This window comes from Eschrichtius robustus, chromosome 11, assembly GCF_028021215.1.
Source record: "Eschrichtius robustus isolate mEscRob2 chromosome 11, mEscRob2.pri, whole genome shotgun sequence".
Taxonomy (NCBI): domain Eukaryota; kingdom Metazoa; phylum Chordata; class Mammalia; order Artiodactyla; family Eschrichtiidae; genus Eschrichtius; species Eschrichtius robustus.
The window spans coordinates 12,147,860-12,160,402 of record NC_090834.1 but is presented as its reverse complement, the minus strand read 5'-3'; the positions used below and the strand labels follow the sequence as shown (position 1 = coordinate 12,160,402).

The 12,543-nt window shown below is 48.4% G+C and overlaps 1 protein-coding gene across 1 annotated transcript in view; it reads left to right on the top strand.

Moving 5' to 3' along the window:
- Nucleotides 1-12,543, top strand: part of GRIK4 (glutamate ionotropic receptor kainate type subunit 4) — a 301,261-nt gene that overhangs the window by 276,660 nt on the left and 12,058 nt on the right. The window contains exons 15-17 of the mRNA XM_068554669.1: nucleotides 1,209-1,374; nucleotides 2,738-2,963; nucleotides 6,959-7,087. Coding sequence (XP_068410770.1) covers nucleotides 1,209-1,374; nucleotides 2,738-2,963; nucleotides 6,959-7,087 — 521 coding nt within the window. The remainder of the gene's footprint in view (nucleotides 1-1,208; nucleotides 1,375-2,737; nucleotides 2,964-6,958; nucleotides 7,088-12,543) is intronic.

The following is a 12,543-nucleotide window of genomic DNA, read 5'->3' as shown; positions in this document are numbered from 1 at the left end:
TTTCCCTAAGGTCTCATAGGTGGAATTGGACAAAGCCAGAACTAAAACCAGATCCCTTACTGGTGATCTGGCGCGTGTGGATGTGCCCATCAAGCTGTTGGGTGCCCCTGTTCCTTCACTCCTGGGAGGCAGCCTGAAGGAATTCTTGGACACGTGGCAAAGGGGACAATGGGACTTCCTGCTCTTGGAAATCCACCTGGAAGCTGCCGGCTGCTGCAGCCCCTGGCAAACACTATGCCTTGGTTGGCAATGTCTTCATAATGAGTGAAGCCTCATTAATTCAGACTCCACTGATTCAGAATTTGGCGATTATCCAACCTCAATTGTGCTTACATGTATCTTTGAACCCCTATAAACAAATGGATTAGGAAGCAGATCCATACTGCTGACCAGATGGTCGACGTCTTGTTTAACCTACTTAAGTGAGCAAACTGGTTTTAATGACTTTAGCATGTATGCTGCTGCCTGAGTTGCAAAACTATTCTAATTTTAAGTAAGTCCGATCTGCCCAATAAAACAACCTTCCATTGTGAAAGAGCGTGACCATTGTAAAAGCATTTTCTAATTCCAACTTCTCAGCCGTCCGAAGGTGCTTTTCACCAGCTCATCTTGAAGAGTTTCTGCTGTTACAATCTGTAGAACTGGTTATAGAATACAAATTTCTCAGTTACTTGGCCACGTGACTTTGCTTCTCTGAGCCTCGGTTTTGTCTTCTGTGAAATCAGGATAAGATTTTCACCTCCCTGAGTTGTAGGGAGTACAGGAGAGAGTGGGTGTGGCTCACAGTAGGTGCTCAGTACATGCCCATGCTGCTCTGAATGTCGGCTGCATCATGACGGGGCTGGGGGAGGCAACCCGGCTCTAGCTCTGAACAGAGCCTCCAGGGCTGGCACCCTTAGCTCATTCACTAGCTCATTGCTCACCGTCTCTCAAGCTGTCTCATGTTCATGGACACACTTCTTTTGAGTAGAAACCCAATAGTCACCTTTAGGAAATAAGAGAAAGAAGACCACTGTCTCCTTCTAGGCCACCCTCCCAAGCCGTTCCTTTCTGTTGACATCAAATGCCCTGCCTCCTTTCTCTTCCCCCACTAAGCCCCTCAGAAGAGGGCCACCTGGTCTCTCCCATGTCGCAGCAGGACTGGGGATGGGGTTTAAGACTCCTGGGGTGCCCCGGCAACGGTGACTTCTTGGTCTTTTCCTACGTAGGTGGGCATTCACACTGATCATCATCTCATCCTACACGGCCAACCTGGCAGCCTTCCTGACCGTGCAGCGCATGGATGTGCCCATTGAGTCGGTGGACGACCTGGCTGACCAGACCGCCATTGAGTATGGCACGATTCACGGAGGCTCCAGCATGACCTTCTTCCAAGTAAACCCATATGGTTGCTCACCAACATCAGGAGTCGGGCAGAATAAAGTTGAGATGTTTGTCCACTGGAGATAAAAACATCTTGCCTCATCCCATCATCCCTTTTGAACACCTAATTTGGAGGTTCTCGTGGGGCTCATTTTTCCCCTGCTCCCCAAAATACCCATGGAACCAGGTCCCCAAAGCACTTGGGTTAATATCAGCCCTGTCCCAAAGTGTTATACATGAATGATTAGTGCTACTTGAGATGATTTTAGTGGTAGAACTATTTTTTAATTGCAGTGGTTTCATATTTATTGTAATTGAGTATTAGAAAAAAATATGCAGTGACTCTAACCTGTACTTTTATTTATATTTCTGCATAAGGTGAGGCTAACGTACACATTTAAATTTTTTAAGTAGGCTAAATTTTATAAGTAGTGCTTAGACAAAGCAAGATTGGAGTAATACACGAATGACTAACGTGTAAGGAACTTTAGGTTAAGCTGAGCTGGTTTCATTGATCCCAGACTAGATAGATCTCAGATCAGGACCCTTTTGGCTTCTCCGAGGTTCCCTTGCAAGGCTCAGGAACCGGCCCTGCCACAATGGAGTGTTAGCTGACAGGCTACCAAGGCTGGCAGAGCCGGGCCAGACATAGGAGTAGTTTGCATTTGCTTCAGGCTCTCTAGGGAAGCAGATTCCCCTGGAGTCAGTGAGTGTCTAACCAGTCTGTGACCCAAGAAGTTCATTATCACATGAAACAAGTCCAAGGCCTTCAGTTTTCTGTTTCCCATACAAGTCTCAGGGATACTGGCACAGGGACCAGTGAAGGCATCATGCAAACACAGGGTTTGGCTAGACCCCCAGAATTCTCTCAGTCTTGTTATTATTTGTAAACTAGAAGCCAACATTGAATATGTGATTGACGGATTGGTTTAGGGTTGATAGAGAAGAGCTGGCACTGCCCCTTCGGATGATGTCTCTTAAAAGTCCAGAATGAACCTGAGTTTGCTGCCCCTGCGCTGAAGGACAGTAGAGGACACAGCCAGAATTTCCATTCTCACTTTGGTCAGAACATGGAGGTTGGCAATGAAAGATGGGTGGATGAAGCAGAGCCAACGATCGAAGCAGTAGGCAGAGTTTACACACCTTCAGACCCTGTTCCTTCTTTGTCTTTGTAAAAGGTATCAAAGGCACAACCCTTTCCTCCTGCCATTAGGCAGTGGCAGTTGTGACATGAAAGGGAACAGGTTCTTGAATATAAGGAGGGGACTGAGTAGCAGAAGGGCCAGAATTTTAGGGACCACTTGGATGCCCTCTCTTTCCAGGCCACCATCTCCTTTCTCTTTCCTCAACCTGCGTCCTTGCGTTCTTTTCCCAGAATTCCCGCTATCAGACCTACCAGCGCATGTGGAATTACATGTACTCCAAGCAGCCCAGTGTGTTCGTGAAGAGCACGGAGGAGGGGATCGCCAGGGTGTTGAATTCCAACTACGCCTTCCTTCTGGAATCCACCATGAATGAGTACTATCGGCAGCGAAACTGCAACCTCACTCAGATTGGGGGCCTGCTGGACACCAAGGGCTATGGGATTGGCATGCCAGTCGGTATGCAGGAGAGGAACAGCCTCTTCGGGTAGCTCCACCCAGGCAGGCTCAGGGTAGCTCCAACCCTCGAATGCAGCCTTGAAGTCAACAGCCCCTGTTTCTAGAACCGGGTTCACAGTGACTTGAGATGGGCATTCTTACGGTTTTTAAAAAAAGCGAATCCACATCCTTCCAAGTCATCAAGGATTAGTACCCAGTCCTTAATTATGGAAGGGCTAATTGATTAGTTATTCATAGATTAATTATTAAAGGGCACATGGATGCCCTGGGTGTTTTGTTTTGTTTTGTTTTGTTTGCCACACCACACAGCTAGCTTGTGAGATCTGAGTTCCCCAACCAGGGATTGAACCCAGGCCCTGGGCAGTGAAAGCATTGAGTCCTGCCCTTTGGCCATTTCTCTGATGTCTGACATCTCTACTAGCAGTGGAAAGGAGATGGAAGAGATGGTAGGACTCAAGTGAATTAATTTTGCTATTAGTGTCCCTGGTGACAGGTTTACTACAAAAGGGGACTGACGTGATTGGAGGAGACGGCTTTCCAATCATCTGTGGATCTCACTGGTCCATCTGGTCTGAGTCAGAGTAGGAAGCTGAGAGTGGGCAGGAAAGCTCTGGTATTCACCTTGCTGACTGCGCCCTCGGTTTGTTATAGGAAGGTAGAGATGCTTGGCTTCCGGAAAGGTATCCCAGCTGTGCCTTGTAAAGAATATCCCTGCTTTAGGCCTTCCCCTGGTGATGGTTCCTCTATCAGAAGGTGAGGGGAAGCACGTTTGTGACTTTGTGACCATGGAGGAGGTCTGGAAATGTCCCCCAGTGTTTCAGACATGTACCCTTCCCACACACACCATGGAGAGCCACATTGTATAGGGCTGTCCTTGTCCAAGTCTGTCCTCATACAAGGTTGTCCTGAAACCAAGCAGCCAGGGAAGAAGCAGGAATGGAGGAAATCATCTCATGTGGGGAAATTGATATACAGGATGTGCATCTTTGTTGGTATCTTACACACCACTTCTCTCTCTTTTTGTTTTTTGAAATGTAGTTGACTTACAATGTTGTGTTAGTTTTAGGTGTAAGTTAGTTTCAGGAAAGTGTTTCAGATATATATCTATTCTTTTTCAGATTCTTTTCCCTTACAGGTTATTACAAAATATTGAGTATAGTCCCCTGTGCTATACAGTAGGTCCTTGTTGGTTATCTATTGTATATATAGTAGTGTCACACCCCTTCTCTTGATCGGTACCTAACTCAGAACTCTATAAATTATAGGCCTCACTTATACCTGTGTCATGTGAAGGGCATGGGATGGAGTCAGGCAGATCTGGGAACGCACCCTGCTTCCTGGCTGTGGGACCTTGGATAGGTTATTTAACCTCTCAGAGTCTCAATTATCGCATTTGTAAAATCAGGTTTCTAATACATACCTCGGAGGGTTGTTACAAAGGTTAAACTGAATAATCTGGTCTCACCACAGTGTTTCATCACACTTAGCCTGTTAGGGGGAACATTAGTGCCCTCCCCACATTTTCCAATGTTCCCTCTGTTATTTGATAAAAGCAGATGACTTCTTCAAGACTGATCAGAAACCAAGCCAACGAATATAGGCAATAATATGGTTCACCCTTGAACTCTGTAATTTCTGACCCTAGTAGTTCTGTAAACTGGAAGCCTCACTCAGGGCACCTGCACACCCTCCACTTAGCATCATATTTCATTGATTTCATTAATAATACAGATTATGGGCCCCTTTGAGAAATTTACTGGTTAACATTGTATTTAAAGATGGTGGAGGGAACCACAAAATGAACCTAAGGTGCACCTTGATAATACTCTAGCAATTTAATAAATTTAACTGAACTGTCAAGTGCTTCAAAAGTTTTCATGGCACAAACCTATAGAGTTGACATAAAGCAGACCGACTCTAGAAATTCTCATCGGTAACCAAGGAAAAGGGGAGGGAAATGCATTGGTTCTCTGTCTGAGGTAATGCTGTTTCCATATGTGTTATCTTAGTCTTATCCCACGTGCAAGGGAGATGTGGTTCTTCCCATTCTAGAGGAGAGAACTGAGATTCAGAGCTGATAAGTTACTTGTCCAAGGTCACAGAGTAAGTGGAGAGAAAAGCTGAGCTGGAGCCTAGGGGGCCTACCTCCAAATCCAGCATTTCACCTCTCAGACCGTGTTGCCAAACGGGTCCAGCAGCTCAACAGGACAGGATAGATGGGGAAGGTGAGCTATGGGTTAGCCCAGGTTCTTAGATCAGGCTGGGAAGAGCATTGCATAGTCGATTGATGGGACAGAATTTAGGTCCAGGAAAGACAAGCATGTGTGTCCTTCTTAAGTGGAAAGTAAGGGTGTAACTATGGAATAAGCAGTGTGGTTAGACCCAGGAAGATGAAGAGAAACAGAACAAGGAATGAGATGGAAAATTAGTCGGGTAGTTTAGGAGCTAAGTAGGCAAACATGGAGTAAGCAGAATAATCCTTTCATGGGGCCCTTGGTATGCTATTGAGATTGGGTTGAAGATGCCTTGAAAACTGTTTGAAATGCCTTATTGGCTGGATACTTGTCTCTAAACCTGGAATATTCATTAGTCTCACCACCCAACACCATCTGTTAGTTCCAGTAGCCATTCACTTCAAATGTGTGTTAAGTACCTGCTATGTAATATATGAGGTGCTATCGACGTTCACCCAGATCACATTCAGCGCTGCAGGCTTGGGGTTTGAATGCCCAAGGGTAGTTGTATCTGTAGCAGGGAAGGTTCTATCTATGGAGTAATGGGCTGTTAGAGTGCTAAGAGATCTGGGAGCTGATCTTATTCCTTACCTGTCAAAGTGCAGCCCATGGCCCAGCGGCAGGGCACCGCCTTGGAACTTGTGAGAAATGCGAAATCTCAGCCCCCAGCCCCAGACCCACTGGATTAGAGTCTGCAGGTCGACAAGATCCCCAGGGGATTCCTGTGTGCAGGAAAGTTTGAGAGCAGGAATCTATTTGTTCCAGCTTTTGCCTGTATCCTGCATCAGAGCCCTTTTCCCTGGGGCGTCTGTCCACATCAGGCCTTTACAGAGCTTGGACAAGAAAACTGGGCAGCTTAGTTCATTTCCAGCCTCCTGGCGGCTTTTTCTTAATGATTTTTCTTAATAATTTCAGGCCTCAGCCTGTGCTGGGGCATCGAGCTTTCCACGGTTTCATTTAAGCCTGTTTTTTGTGATTAAACCTACATTCCAGAACCAAAGCTCCTTGACCATACACCATATGAAAAATTAAAAAAGAATTGCACTCAACAGAGCCTTCTGTCTGAGGAGGGAGGGAAGAGCGATGTAAACAGAGTAGTGGACGGGACCAGGGGTTCTGGGGCACCCAGCAGGCAGCTGTGCGGGAAAGGGGGTGCCCCAGACCGATTCTCCACACTGATGGAGGAGAGGAAGCTTCCACCTCGCTCTGGGTGGCCCTTTTCTCATTGGCGGCCGCTCCGGGTAAACAATTGTCGGGTGTAATGTAGTGAGAGTTACAAATGGCAGAGAAACTAATTTCAATAAAGTAGAAAATAGGCAACTGATTGCAAGGTTTGTGTCACAGAAGGTTTCCCTCCTTGGCCTCCCAGGGGCAGGCGGACGGGGAGCTTTGCAACCAGCTTACCGCGTGCTGGTGGGGAGGGAGGTGGGTTCACCCAGGTAGAAAATGTCGGCGCCTGGATGGGGAGATGGGCAGCACAGCTGCCCGGAAGGCTGTCCCTTGACCCATGCTGGGGTCTTGGCCGTGGACTGAGCATGCCAGTCAGCGTGGAGAGAAGGAAAGTAGAAACGCCTGGTGCCCTGCATGGCGCGGAGAGTCCTCGGCCTGAGCAAGTAGAGAGCCGTGCTCCTGCGGGGACCCCTGTCCCTCCCCTCCTATGTTACGTGGGCAGGGTGGCAGGGAGGTTTACCAGGAAGGGAGCAGAGAGATGCAGACGTGGGCACTCATGTCCTGTGTTCTGGGCTCTCCTGTGACCCACAGGCTCCGTCTTCCGGGACGAGTTTGATCTGGCCATCCTCCAGTTGCAGGAGAACAACCGTCTGGAAATTCTGAAGCGCAAGTGGTGGGAAGGGGGCAAGTGCCCCAAGGAGGAAGATCACAGAGCCAAAGGTAAGGGTGGCCAGGGCCGCCCCTCCTGCCTGGAGGACCAGAGCTGCTCGTCTCTGGCGTCCAAATTCCAAGTAATGCCAGGTTGAGAACAAGCCTCGGAGGGAGCCGAAGGCCGGGCTGGGACTGACTGGGCTCATCCCTGTCCCAGGGTCTTGGGCTTAATGTACGGTGTCCACTCCCGCCCACTCCCGAGTCCTAGAGATGCCACCCCTGCCATGTTTCCTGAGTCCAGCCACTTCTGCGCCAGCACCACCTCTTCCGCCATGGCCCAGGCCACCAGCACCCCACAGTCGTACGATTACAACAGCCTGGCCCCCTTTTCCCCTGCTTGCGCCTCTGCACTGTTCCCTCCACCAGAAGCCAGGGTGATTCTTTTTAAGACGCACATAAGGTTGCAGCCTCGGCCTGCGCAAACCTTCCAATGGCTTCCCATCTCACTCAGAATAAAATCCAAGCTTTCTATGGCCTCCCGACCCTTCCTGATCTGTTTCCCCCTTTTCTTCCTGTTCCCCAAGCCTCCCAGCCTCCACCCACCTCGGGGTCTGCACACTGTTCCCTCAGAAGGCCCCTCAGAGAGGCCTTCCCTCCCCACGCCACACATCTCTTCCCTTCCCTCGGGCTCTGCTTTTCAGAGCTTATCACTACCTGATATTATAGTTTCTATTCATTTGTTTACTTTCTGCCTCTTCGACTAGAATGTAAGTTCCATGAGGGCAGGGCTTGTCTTCCTTACAGGGCTGTCCACAGGGCCCGGCACATGGATATTTTATTGAATGAATGATAGATACGGCTGGATAGAAAGCAGTCGCTGACTGACGTGTAGTTGAAGAGTGTCGAGGGTCCCTGAACACCCAACATTTTCTGTAGGGGGAACATATATCCTGGCTTGCCCAGGATAGTCTCGGGTTACATCTGTTGCAGATCCATGAATGCCTGTTAGTTATTTTTAGAATGCCCTTTCATTTTCAAAGTGTCCTGGCTTGGGCAATAAATCATATGGTCACCCCAGTAATCTACTGCAGCCTTGCTAAAATATGCAGCAAATTTACCTATACACACTCGGCCCTGGGGAGGCAGCTGGGGAGTAAAATGAATGATGCTATGTGCCTCCCTCTCTGCTCAGCGTGAGTGATTATGCAGGATGAGACAGTCAGGGAATGACTTTGTGTTTCTAAGGGTCTCCGTGTGCCTCTTGATCCTTGGAGGAGAGGGCTCAGGAATGTGGACCTACAGGGACAAGCCCTTTGTCATCTGGAGGAAATGCTGCCGCTTCCTTTGCAGGAACGGTGGGAGGCCACACCATTCTTGGCTCTCCACTCCCCAAAGGTCAACGGTGGAGGAGACTGACTCTTGTTTGTTCAGAGAAAAAAAGAAATGGGGGAGGTACAGAGAAAAGTATCAGGAAACTTTCGTGGATTTGAAAGAATGCACCAGATGTTGAAGATCCCCAGGACCGGTATAGGAAAGGAAGCGGGGAGTGGGACGTTGCAGGCAAGAAGCACCTTGAGGGACGATGCAGGGGCAGAAATCGGTGCAGCGGGCAGGGCTGTGAGTGGGGACCGCAGGTGGTGTGGGTGTGAGAAGAAAGGTTCCCGTGGGGAGATCTGGCCTGCCTAGACAGTGCGTACCCGGGAAGGTGTGGGTAGCAGGATGTGCCTCCACCGCCCCCTCCCCAGAAAAAGACTCATGGATTGAAAGCAGTCTAAATCTGACTGGGCCCAGAATAGTCAAAGTAAAGTGAGATTATTGGTAAGTTAATATATGTCCGTGTTTTTCTGTGGGAACAGTGAACTTCAGAGTGGTGGGAAGGAGTGCCGTCTTACCAAGGAGATGGAGGGAAACAGTAGTGGCTTTTGATCTGGAGTAATTTAAAATTTAGCGTTGGCCGAAAAGTTCGTTTGGGTTGTTCCATAACATCTTACGGAAAAACCTGAGCAAACATTTTGGCCAACCCAATAGAAACGGAGAGGTGGACCTGGGACCCAGAGTGAAACAGGAGAAATGTCCAGGTTTCTGTTGCCCTAGAAGCCCCTGGTCGCCCTCCAGCTGCCCCTCCCCACAGTGGGTCGGGTGCCTTCCGTGATTTTGGATGGAGCCCTCAACGCACTACGTTACAACTCTTGGTTTCCTCTGCCCAGGTGATGACACCTTAGATGTGGACCCGTCTCACCTGCTTCTGTGTCCCTGGCCTCCCCTACAGAGCCTGGCACATAGTAGGGACTCAGTAAAAGTCTGTGGGATGTGTGATGAAAGCCACTGACTGGTAGCTGTCAAAAGCCACCAATTACTGTCCTCTTGGGCCACGCTAAGGTGGCAAATGAAACTGTGCTATGGTGCTTTCCTGAGTAGCCTTCACGCTCAGAGCTCTCTACTCCTTCAAGTTGTTCCTGCCTCTGAACAGCTGACTGAACATATGCGGGGATGCAGGGATGCTGTAGACGCGGGAGGCTGGAGCAAAACCGGGGGTGGGCAAGAGCAAGGGCTCAGAGGGGTGCAGGGAACACACAGGCTCCCCACCGGCCCCCGGCTGCCAGCTCTGGCTGCTCCAGGCCTCCCGCCTCTTTTCCTTACCACTAGTTGTGGGTTTCCTGGCTTTCCTTTCTTTTGTAAACCTGATCCTATTTGATCTCTTTGAGCCTGTTTCCCCTCGAGACTCACTACTGAGTTGATCCCAGCTCTCCAGTTTCCCCTTTCATCCTTGACTTCTAAGCCTAGCCACAGGCCCTTCCCCTTTGTGCCCTTATTTCTTTGTGTTTATTTTCACTGCTAATCTATAGAGAAACACTTGAAGGGCAGCAGATTGACAAGGCTGGGGATGACGACACAGGAGCTGGGACCTTACAGTTTTCACTCAGGGACCTCAATTTAGATTGTCTCTCTCTCCCATTAGAGATTTCACCCAAAGTCCAGTGGGCTCCCCCGCACCCCACTCTAAGAATGGGGCTCAAACATTTCCCTCCTGCACACCTATTTGTTCTGCTGACAGGCGCTAGATTGGTTCTCTCCTCTGAGGCAGTGTAGACAGGGTTCAAGATCACAGGCACTGGGTCAAATGGACTCCACTCCATAGATGGCCTTGTTATATACACTGTGAAGCATCTTTAAGCCTCCGTTTCCTCCTCTGGAGAATAGAACTAGAAATAATAATGCCACTTCCCCAGGCTATTGTGAAGACTGAATGAGATAAACCATGTTAAACACTCAGCAAAGCACTGACGCAAAGGAAATGAGAACTGATTTTATTCTAAAATCTAGGCCTAAAGAAGAAATTGAGGTCTGAATAGTATCCACAGCCACAAGTACGCCCATCCACTCCATGTTCCTCAAGGCTACATAGCTTTTCTAAGATGAACACTTAGGACATTAGTTTGTCTGTTGATAGTTGTCCCCCATGGACTATGAAAATCTCAAGTGCAGGGTCTGCGTCTTATTTATTTTTCTGTCCCAGTGACCAGCATATCATCTGACATTTTATCCGTATTTGATGAAAGGATGAACAAGTAATGAATGAATGAATGAATGAATGGGCAATCGTCTCAAGGACGTCCAGACTGGTCCTACTTCTTAAGTCTTTTTTCCTCCGAACAGGAGCCCTGACACCCCAGTGTTAGATGGAAAGTGTTCACGGAGCCCTCACTGCATCCAACGAACAGTGTAGACCACTGTGTATCAGGCACTGTGCTGGGCTCTGAGAGTATGAAAAACAATGAGACATGGCCCTGCCCTCAAGAGGTTTAGAGTTAAAGAGTGGCACAGATTATCACTATAATGGTTGCACTGTAGGAATGCTTTCATAGAGCTGGACAGAAAGTGTTATGAAGCCCAGAGAACAGAGTGATTAATTCTGCACAATAGTCAGGGAAGGTTTACAGAGACATTGGGCCTGGACCATGAAGCATTCATTAGGAGTCAGAGCTTTAGGAAGGTTGTGGAGCAGAGTTGTCACACTCAGAAATTGGTTTGGATGAGTAGGATGAGGTTGGAGTTAAGAGGGCATTGAAAACCAGGTGAAGGCATGTGGACAGCAAACCAGTACGTCCCAAACTTTCCCAGGGAAAGAATTAATAGCAGAGGACACTGAGTATGCATGTTTGGGGATCTGGGGACAGAGTCTAAAGCAGCCCAGCAGGTTTGGAATTTCCTCTTCTGTTTTGTCCTAAAAACACATGTGAATTTTGCATCTGACAACGTAATAGGGGCATGTTTATGTAATAGAAAAATGCTTTTCATTCCTAGACTCTAAGTAAAATCAGTGTCCCAGGAAGATGCCCTGTAAACACCCCAGAGCTTTGCATATGCCTTGGCACACTAACAGCACAGTGGACCGGGTTGGAGACATTGGTGGAAGACCTCAGAGGTTCTGGGGTGAGATGTGGCCTCAGGAAAGCAGGTGCTGTGGATGGAATTCTGAGCTGTCAGTGGCATTCATGGTCCCAGGGCACAGTCATTGCCTCGGGAAGAACGGAGTCCAGTTATTGGCTTTAAGTTCCAAAAGAAGTTGTTCCGACTCAGCAGAGACAATGTTCTTAGAAGTCATGGTTTTTGATTTGCTAAAAAAGTATCACTATTTTGGAATACAGAAGGCCAGTACCTGAAGGAAGCTTTGCATAAAGCTAACACTAGAAGTTCAGAGAGCCAGGCCACCCAGTCTGCAAACCAGATAAAAAGATGCAAACCAGGAAAGGATATGTTAGAATGTGGAAGGTCCCTGGGAAGGAGCCTTGTGCCCTGCTGGGAGGGGGAGAGTGCCAGAGAGAACTCCTAGATTCCTTGGGGATACCAAGAGGTAAAGAGATGTTTGCTTACTTCTGGATTTGGGCATGCCCCACAAATATGTGTCATGCCACGGTGGAGTGGGTGCATGAAAGATGGCACATGGGGACCCAGGGCAGAGAGGTCCCAGGGACAGACCTGCATTTTCTGGGGCCCCAGACAAGGATATTGGAAATCTAAGAGGAATCTGGCATTAGGATGGGACATCTAACCCCATCCCCATGACACATAATCTCCTTCCCAACCCCAGACTTGAAATACATCCAGGAGTGAAGGGGGAACAGAGAAAACACCGTAGTTAACTGAATGTAAATCTGAAATTTAAACATAAAGAAATCACTACATTTTTGGCAATCAGGTGGAAACGGGAGTTTGAGGTAGATGTTAGGTACCTTTATAGGAAAATTAAGTTGTTGTTTTTGCAGAGTGGTTGGCTTGGGATATTCTTCCCCATTCCACAGAATTTTAGGAAGACTGATCTGACAGCAGAGCTCAGGATGGATGGAGAGGAGACACAGGGAAAGCAGGCTCTCAGGGAAGATGGAAAGGACAGAGCAGGAGGCTTCTTTCCACTCTCCACTGAGGGACTGAATGTTCCCTGGCACGGAGAAGAGAACTGAGCAGATGAAGAGAGAAGATAAACAGTGGAAGCCATCCTGCCCGGGTCCCACGTGCTTCGGAAA